The sequence below is a fragment of the Hakea prostrata genome, chromosome 1 (genome assembly GCF_041222555.1).
Source record: "Hakea prostrata isolate BN-2017 chromosome 1, UWA_Hpros_2, whole genome shotgun sequence".
Classification (NCBI taxonomy): domain Eukaryota; kingdom Viridiplantae; phylum Streptophyta; class Magnoliopsida; order Proteales; family Proteaceae; genus Hakea; species Hakea prostrata.
The window spans coordinates 64,744,271-64,753,298 of record NC_142600.1 but is presented as its reverse complement, the minus strand read 5'-3'; the positions used below and the strand labels follow the sequence as shown (position 1 = coordinate 64,753,298).

General features: G+C 39.5%; 2 protein-coding genes across 2 annotated transcripts; one reads left to right on the top strand and one right to left on the bottom strand.

The window, feature by feature from the left end:
* The first annotated feature begins 1,225 nt into the window (after positions 1-1,225).
* LOC149029413 (hexose carrier protein HEX6-like) lies at positions 1,226-4,613 on the top strand. The gene is made up of 4 exons (XM_089141848.1): positions 1,226-1,742; positions 2,086-2,408; positions 2,611-2,815; positions 3,427-4,613. The coding sequence occupies exons 1-4, from the start codon at positions 1,616-1,618 to the stop codon at positions 4,311-4,313; spliced, it is 1,542 nt and encodes a 513-aa protein (XP_088997974.1). The 5' UTR covers positions 1,226-1,615; the 3' UTR covers positions 4,314-4,613.
* A 13-nt stretch (positions 4,614-4,626) lies between these two features.
* LOC149029412 (transcription factor KUA1-like) lies at positions 4,627-8,076 on the bottom strand. Its single transcript, XM_089141843.1, has 3 exons — positions 7,446-8,076; positions 6,345-6,553; positions 4,627-5,713 (listed from the first exon to the last, which is right to left on the bottom strand). Exons 1-3 carry the CDS (start codon positions 7,729-7,731, stop codon positions 5,204-5,206), a joined length of 1,005 nt encoding a protein of 334 aa, XP_088997969.1. The 5' UTR covers positions 7,732-8,076; the 3' UTR covers positions 4,627-5,203.
* Positions 8,077-9,028: the final 952 nt, after the last annotated feature.

Here is a 9,028-nt window from a genome sequence, read left to right as displayed (position 1 = left end):
AGATCCTCTAAGGACAATTCAACCATCAATATAAGACTGCAAATATATAACAAGACTAGGTTGGGTGTTTTTAAAATCTTGATACCTTAGTTTGGCTCTGGCCCTAATCTTGATTGCACAATATTGGATTAGGTTAGACGCTAAATCTCAGTCTCAGCCTTCTTCATCACCTTGACCTTGAAGCTAACTTGGACCACAAAATCATAAATCAAATGCATAATTTCAATGTGATAGAGTTGGCCCAAGCTGGCTGAGGTTAAATTCTCAACTTCCGACCCTAATCTTGGTCATCTTAACCTTAAACTACCTTACATGTTATTATGGTCAAAATTTTGAATCCAAACTCTGGTCAGACTCAAGAAAAGCTAAAGACAATTTGAAACATCAGAGTCGAGCTTGCACCTCTACTTTCGACACTAAACATGCAATTAACCAATGGCACAATGACCCACATTTAACTCTTCTATGATGCAACCATTTAATCCATGATATGAGGCATTAAAACAAAAGCCTATTGAAATGGTGAAACTATTTTTCTCTCCCTAAAAAGAAAATAGTGGAAACTTAAATGTGGTCATTTAAGTAAAGAAACTTGATCTGAGGCTCAAATTCAACAAAAATCAACTATTACATATCCCACAAAGAGGGTCAAACTCTAACCTCTTCACTAGGTGGTGCCGGCCATTACCAATTAAGTAACCCTAGTTAGTTATGTTGTAATATTTTAAATATAATAAATTTGTTTTAATTGAAATTAGTCAAACTATTTCTTTCAATTTTTTATTTTAAGAAAACATATTTTCTTTAGTTCCACATCCCAAAGTGGGAATCATTCGAGTTTATTAGTAGATATTACTTAGGATCAAATCAAAAATGGACCATTCATTTCTTTATAAATGTGTGACATATGTCCTTGACATCACATCAAAATGTTGAAGTCTATTTTCAAGTCGCATCATTTTCTTTTATAAATTTAATTACTATTATTTGATGTTATTTATAAATGAATTTCAACCATTTGATGTGATGTTGGGACACATATCATACATTTCAGAAATTTTCGTATTACCTATTAATTTTAAATTAAAGACAATAAATAGACATACTATTTTTTTTTTTTTTTTTTTTCTCTAATAATATTATTAAAAAATAATAATAAAAAGAACATGAAAATGATATCTTGAATGTGAAAGAACTGCAGAGCGTAGAAGCCCATCTCTTGGTCTTCTGGTTCTCAAGTTTCTTCCTCCACCATATACTAAATAAGATAAATGCCTGGCCAAGAATTGCAGCCAATGGTCTTGTCAGATCCCAAGTCCCTTAGCCAATAATGTAAATTTTACATGGAAACAGGCCCACAAAGCTGCACAGATGATCTTACCTGTTACCTAATTGATCCTTATAGCCAGATAATTTTAGTTATAAGTCCAGCATCAGAATAGTCCAACCTAACTGTAGATCCAACCAGTCAACAAAGACTGCTAATCTTGATTCATCTGTGATCTTAAAGAGTTAGAGAAAAAAAGAGTCAATCATCTCTCTTGTCAGTCTATTATCCAGGTTGTGTTGTGTTGTGCTGTGCTGTGTGTGTGATCGATCTGAAGGAGAAGCCCAAATGGCAGTAGGATTTGCAGTTGCAAGCAAAGGTCACTACAATGGAAGGATGACAGTGTTTCTTATCCTCTCATGTATGATGGCTGCCATGGGAGGAGTCATCTTTGGCTATGATATAGGAATTTCAGGTCTCTCTTGAACTCAATTCTCAATCTTTTATAAGTTATTCCTATTACAAGTAACCAGTATAGAATCACAGATGGGTATTAAACTACCCTGGTTTGGTAATGGAACAGATTTTTGCTGTAGAAACAAGCAGATTTGTACTTCAATTTTCTTTGAATTGACACAAGTAATTCTTCAAGTGCCTTGCAAAATTCTCCTATGTTTACCCTGACAGTCAAGAACTCTATGCTCTTTCTCACAAAAACCAGCCACCAAACAATTAGATTAAAGTGTAGAACAAAGGTCTGCATCTTCTGAACCTAAAAATTCAAACAATTGGACTAACTTGTAGATGAAAATATGAAGGTGGAGTCACTTCCATGGAGCCATTTCTGAAGAAGTTCTTTCCAAAGGTCTACACTAAGATGAAAGAAGACACCAGAATAAGCAACTACTGCAAATTTGACAGCCAACTATTGACCTCTTTCACATCCTCACTCTACATAGCTGGCCTTGTTGCTTCCTTCTTTGCTTCTTCAGTGACACGAGCCTATGGGCGCAAGCCATCAATTCTTGCTGGTGGAGCCGCTTTCCTCGCCGGTGCAGCCCTTGGTGGAGCTGCCATAAATGTGTACATGCTTATATTAGGTCGTCTCCTGCTCGGAGTTGGAGTTGGATTCGCAAACCAGGTGAGTTTTTTGTTGGTAGCAAATGTCCACCATTTAGATTCATGATTCTAGGCAAAACTTTTTCTGCTAATATGATCAATAGAATTCATGGCCCAGATTAAAAGACGACTTAGCATCAATGTTCTTGGCTAAGTTTACAATTCAACTCTTTTCCCTTTAGAGCCTCACCCATTTCCACATCTTGGTATTCTGCATTCTGCAGGCAGTCCCACTATACCTTTCAGAAATGGCACCACCAAATTACAGGGGAGCCTTTAACAATGGTTTCCAGTTTAGTATTGGCATAGGAGCATTATCAGCAAATCTGATCAACTATGGAACCCAGAAAATCAAAGGTGGTTGGGGCTGGAGAATTTCCCTGGGTATGGCTGCAGTCCCAGCTTCAATCCTGACTCTTGGAGCTCTTGCCTTCCGACGCGGACCTGAGCCAGGGCCGCCCCCTTTATTGCTTTCTCCTATTCTTTATTTTCTGTTTCTCCCCGGGCCTTTCCCCCCCTTCTTTTTTGGGCCCTCTTTCTCTCCTTTTTTCTCCCTCTCTCTCTCTTTTTCTTCCTTTTTTCTCTTCTCTCGTGGTTTTTTGATCTTTTGGTTTCTCTGTTTTTTTTTCTCTCTTCTCCCTTTTTTCTCTTTCTCCTCTCCTCTCCTTTTTTTCCTTTTTTCTCTTCCTTTCTTGCGTGGCTTGTTTGGTCTCTCCCTTGTCTCTTTCTTTTCTCTTTTTTTGTTCTTTTTTCTCTTTTTTTTGTTTTCTTTTTTTGTTTTATTTCTTGTTTCTTTTTTCTTCCTTTTGTTTTCGTTTTGTTTGTGTTGTTTTGTTGTGGTCTCTTCTCTTCCTTTTTGGTTTCTCTCCTCCGTCTTGGTTGCTTTCTTTTTGGGTTGCGTGTGTTTTTTTTTTTTCGCCTTTTTTCCTTTTTTTTCTTTTTTTTTTTTTTTTTGGGGCCCCACATTGTGTCTTTCTTTTTTATATTTTGCGGGGCCCCTGGGTTCTGGTTCTTCTTCTCCCCCCTTGCTCCTGGTCCGCCGCTTCCTGATACAGCCAACAGCCTCATCCAACGAAGCAATGACCACCAACAGGCCAAGCTAATGCTGCAGAAGGTCCGTGGAACAACCGACGTCCAATCAGAGCTTGACGACCTTGTTAAGGCTAGTGAAGTCTCCAAAACCATGGAGGACCACCCATTCAGAAAGATCTTACAGAAAAGATACAGACCACAGCTAGTGATGGCAATTGCTATTCCATTCTTCCAACAAGTAACTGGAATAAATGTGATTGCTTTCTATGCACCATTATTGTTCAGAGCAATTGGGTTTGGTGAGAGCGCATCACTCATGGCTGCAGTCGTAACTGGCCTTGTGGGTACTGGCTCAACCTTCTTATCCATGTTGATGGTGGACAAGTTGGGTCGTCGGGTCTTGTTCATGGTTGGTGGAGTTCAAATGCTCATCTCGCAATTGATGGTTGGAAGTATCATGGCCGCTCAGCTTGGAGATCATGGTGGTTTGAGCAAAGGATATTCATATCTTGTACTGTTACTGATATGTGTTTATGTTGCTGGTTTTGGATGGTCATGGGGGCCCCTGGGTTGGTTGGTTCCAAGTGAGATATTTCCGCTGGAGATTCGGTCAGCAGGGCAAAGCATCACTGTGGCAGTGAGTTTTCTCTTCACATTCATCATTGCTCAGACCTTTCTGTCCATGCTCTGCCATTTCAAGTCTGGGATTTTCTTCTTCTTTGGAGGGTGGGTGGCTGTGATGACTGGTTTTGTCTATTTTTTACTACCTGAAACCAAGAACTTACCCATTGAAATCATGGAGCAAATTTGGGGTGAGCACTGGTTCTGGAAGAGGTTTCTCACGAAAGAGGAGTGTAAAATAGATCAACGAAATTCAGAAACCAGGGATGTTTAAAGCATGGAAATGCTTCGTTAATAAGAGCATTGAAGGAAGAGAATTTGAATTCTGAAATCACATCATCCTCCTGCGTTACAGACTAGTTAAACTCTGGATCTAGCATGCGATGCTAGCATAGAGCTAGTAACTTATGTGTGTTCTGCAATCACTCAAATGATTTCCATTGAAAGCGCAAGGAAGGTCGGGCCATAAAACCATTGCGTATGAAAATTGGAGAATTAAATTCATTTTCATTAGGAAAATCTCACTTGTTTCTCTATCATCTATGCATGCAAGACTATAATATCATAATACTTTATCGAAGAAGTGCAGCAATCTCGAACAGAAAAATAAGAGACAATTTGAGACAACATCACTCGGTATCTCCCTTGCAGGTACTCACCAAAAAAAGAGCTTATAGATTACATCTTTATCCTATTGGCAATTGCCAAATAACAAGCTGCCAACTCACCTTGAATACTGAGCAAATGTAAAATGACCATTCTTAGCAAGGGCAAGTTAATTGGATACCCAAATTTAATCTAATCTCAAAACAAATCTACATGACAGGAACAAACATAAAGAATCCCATGAACAAATTTAAAAAAGGACAACCTAAAGAAATGAATTTCCTGTCAAGGGGTATGCACCCCACAATAATTGAACTTCAAAATTATCTTCTACAATTAGACATAAGCTAACAAATGAAATTATCATATCCAAAGAACAGAGGGTTAACGGACATCTAAGAATCAGTAATTATTGGATGAACTCCACAGGGAAAAAAATTGTAACCGAAGAATTTAAACCAGATCTGCACATTATTGTTCTTCTATAAACAGTGGATCTGCAGCATATTTCAGTACCAGATTAACTATAACTTCACAGGCCCAAGCATTCAACACTGGTTAGACAGCATGAATTGGGTTGCTGCTTGTGTCCATATCCGAAGCACTAGTGGAGGGATTAGGATGGAAAGCAGATTGCCTAGTAGATCCTTCGAGCAATTTAAGTGAGAGAGATGAGGGTCCCGAGTGGCCAAGGGATTCTCCTAGGCTCAGTTTTGACATTCCAACCAGCTCGTCAATATTGATTGGGTTCTTGGAATGCACTGCAGTTGGCTTAACAACTTCATGTGTCTCTTTTGTTGTCTCCTCTGCATTGTAACCCGGCCACAATGGGAAAGAAAATGGAAAGAACGGTGAGAAATATGCAGGAAATACGACTGGGTAACTGCATTGTGAACTATCTGGCTTTGGAATAGCAGCTTCACCCTCATTGGAATTTGTGGAGTCCATTGACTCGCATTCTTCTTCCACAGCAGGAGGTGATACCAACAGGTTGTTGGTCTGATTTTCAGCTTGAGAATTGCTGGCGGGGAACATTTCCTGTGACGCAGAAGGAAGTGTGTCGGCTGACTGCAGAAATATGATGAATTTGAAAAGGGTCAGTAATCATTCCCCAGCAGCAGCACTACTTTACTAATCTCAAGAAATGAAAATAAATTTGACAAAGATGCATGCAAAGACACTCCCTGTTGCCACGAAGAGGGAGAAGATAGTCTAGTTGCAAGGACTGTATGCAATCTAAAATGGCATTCAACACATTGGACAAACACCAAATTGTAAGTAATGAGCTGAGCATTATTATTATTATTATTATCCAAAGGGGGGCCAACTTTGCATCTTCAATGAGTCAAGTACACTATTAATATGCCAAGTGCAGATGAGTTGTTAAACCAAGCTCATGGCAGACATCTACTCTCTAGAGAACATGATACAACTAAAAATTCATGTGGCACATGTACAAAATTGACCATCAACTGTCAACCACAGAGGGCAACTCTAGAAGATAAAGCACATGCAAGCATTGCTATGAACAGGGAACCCAATATATTAGTACTAGGTATCCCTCTCAAAAATATTATAAGACTTCCTTCTATAGTTACTGTAAATCACAACATGATTACCTTGCCTCCTCCAAAGACAGGGTTCCTAGTGTACCAGTGTGCAAGATGGGGGGAGAGGGAGAGAGGGGGGGGGAACTTACTTCATCAGCTATGATATCAAACAAGCTCGATCTTCTCTTTCTCCTGGACATATTGCTTTGCCGGATAAAATATTTTTGAGCATGACTAGCCACTTGAGTTGGTGTTCTTGATATTACATAGTTGCGTGCTATCCCACGCCAATCACCTTTACCCAACTTCTGAAGACCAAGTAGAAACATTCTGTGTTCCTCTTCAGTCCATGGCACTCCTACAAATTCAAAAACATAAAAAGTGTACTTAAGATAGATGCAAGCTAAATGATGACTTCACTCCACGTCACATGCACAAAATGCTAATCTACACATACATAAATCATCTGCCTATATTGCAGAACTGGTGAGCTAGTGGGGAAATCTTGCAGTATTTAACGCATAACAAGATGATTCAGTACTTCCAGAAACGTTGACATGTCTAAAATTTAAGTTCGCATTTTAGACAGAACTTGGTGCCTCATTTTAGTAAGCAATACAACAGTTGGATATGTTGAGAACAACAGCATGTGGTGTGCACTTGAAACCCGGAAAGCCTTGCAACATTTGTTATGGTATGAACAAAACTGAGATATTACTAATATGCTAATCCATAAAGATGCCTTAATACATTTTATATGCCTTGCAATTTTTTGCTTCCCTATAAGAGAGGAGGCTAAAAAGAATTTCCCAAATCCAAAAACCTCTTTGTCAGCTTAGAAAAGCAGCTTTTCCAAGGAAACTGGCATTTTCATTGCATATTCACTTTCAGATCATCCGTCACAAATTACACACTCATAAGAGCTCAGATAAGAAAGAGTCAAGAATTCACAATACCAAACCATCAAACTTAGGTCATTCTCCGGTTTTCCACACAGAAAAAAAAATTACAAAATCGAAATCGAAATCATCAAAAACATTAGTTTAACCACTCCATCACGCACCAATACTTTCTTCAGTTCTTATCATCAAGAAGAAGAAAAAAATAGGGGCTCTCTTTATCAAAGCCTGAAATAAATAGGTATAGGAATCCAAACGGGATCATATATGGACTACCCAAACTAGAAAAACAAAAGTATTAACTAATTCAATCAGTAAACCAGTCCAAGGATTTACGATGAAAATCAGTACCTTTTTTCCGCTCGCGGCTTGAAGATGAACCAGGGACGAAATCCTCGGAAGCATAACCATCGGCAGCGGCACCATGCTCCGGCGTCTCGCCCGGCGAACCGGGATTGTTCCCGTTGTGATGATGGTTACTGCCGTTGGATCCAGTGTAGTGCGATAGATTACCCATACTAGCACTCTTCCGAATTGATCCATCGGTTAAACGAACACCAAAAATCTTGACTCCTTTGTTGGGGCATGTCCTTGAATTGTGCCCATTATTACTGCAATGCGAACACCTCCTGGTCATCTCTCCGGCTCGTCGCTGCTTTCTCTTAAACAAAAGAATCAAAAACCTCTCCAACTGAGAGATTTGAGATCTCGATATAGAACAGAAAACTGCATGAGAAGAGATACAAACTGAACAACGATGGCGGCTAGGGTTAGGGTTTTATAGATTGAAGGTTCCCGCTCGAAAATCGAAGACTTTTCTTTCCCAATTCGCGATTTTCCCCGGCTTTCTATCTCTATTTCTCCGTTAAAACACAATCCGTATCAATCTCTGAAGAACTTCGCAGAAAAGGCAAGAAGAGAGAAAAAATGGAAACTAACGAAATTGAGTAGAGAAGAACGAAGATAATACAGTCAAACAAAGCCCATCCGTGAATTATAGCTTTCAATGGATAAAGCGGGAAATTCCTCAGTGCTCCGCTGGCTAGTTTATTACTGTAGTCCCGGCTCGTTGGACCACCTCAATATTTGTTGACCCGAAACCGGCACCCGAAGAAAACTAGGAATTGGCGGTGAATAATAAGTGCTTTTCGATATATTGACATGGGTCAAGAAGACCCGAAATCGACCCAAGAGAATCCTTTTTGTTTTTTTTAAAACACTGTGGGACCCGCAGTCAAGCTGGCAGTCTACGTTAACTTCGGAACACCCATAAGGCATAAGGTGGTGTACAACACGTAACGAGATGGTGGGTGTCCCACACATTTGGACGGTCATGATGTATAAAGGTGGGCCACGTGTAGGAATGGATAGATAATATCCTCTGACCTAATGAGCGAGAGGCTAAAGATAATATAAGATAAGGAGAGTCGGTGAGAATGGTTTTCACGGAAAGGTGGGGACCACGATACACGTGGGACGGTGGGAAGGAGGGAGGTGCATATTCGATGGTATAATACTGTTACACGGGATAGGATCACAGGTTGGCTCTCACGATAAAAGAGACGAAAAGGATTTGAAAAACTTATCTTTTCTTACCCGATTTTGGTGCTTTACTTATCTGAGTAAGATAGACGCCAGCGGAGGATTTTCTCTGCTCCTATAATCTCTCTTTTCTTTTGTTTTCTATTTCTATTTCATATCTTAGATTAGAACGATATCTTAGATTGTGATCTACAAGAAAGTCAAAGGGGATTCGCATCTTTGACGAGAATCACAAGATGCGGAATTTTATTGGTGTAACTTGTAAGATTCGCGTCGGAGTCGTCTCGATGCTAAGTACTTGGGATTTGTATCGTAATGAGATTTTTTAAGGTGCTTTATATTTTGGGATAAAAACGACAAAAAAAAATAGGTTGGATCCTCTATCCACATGC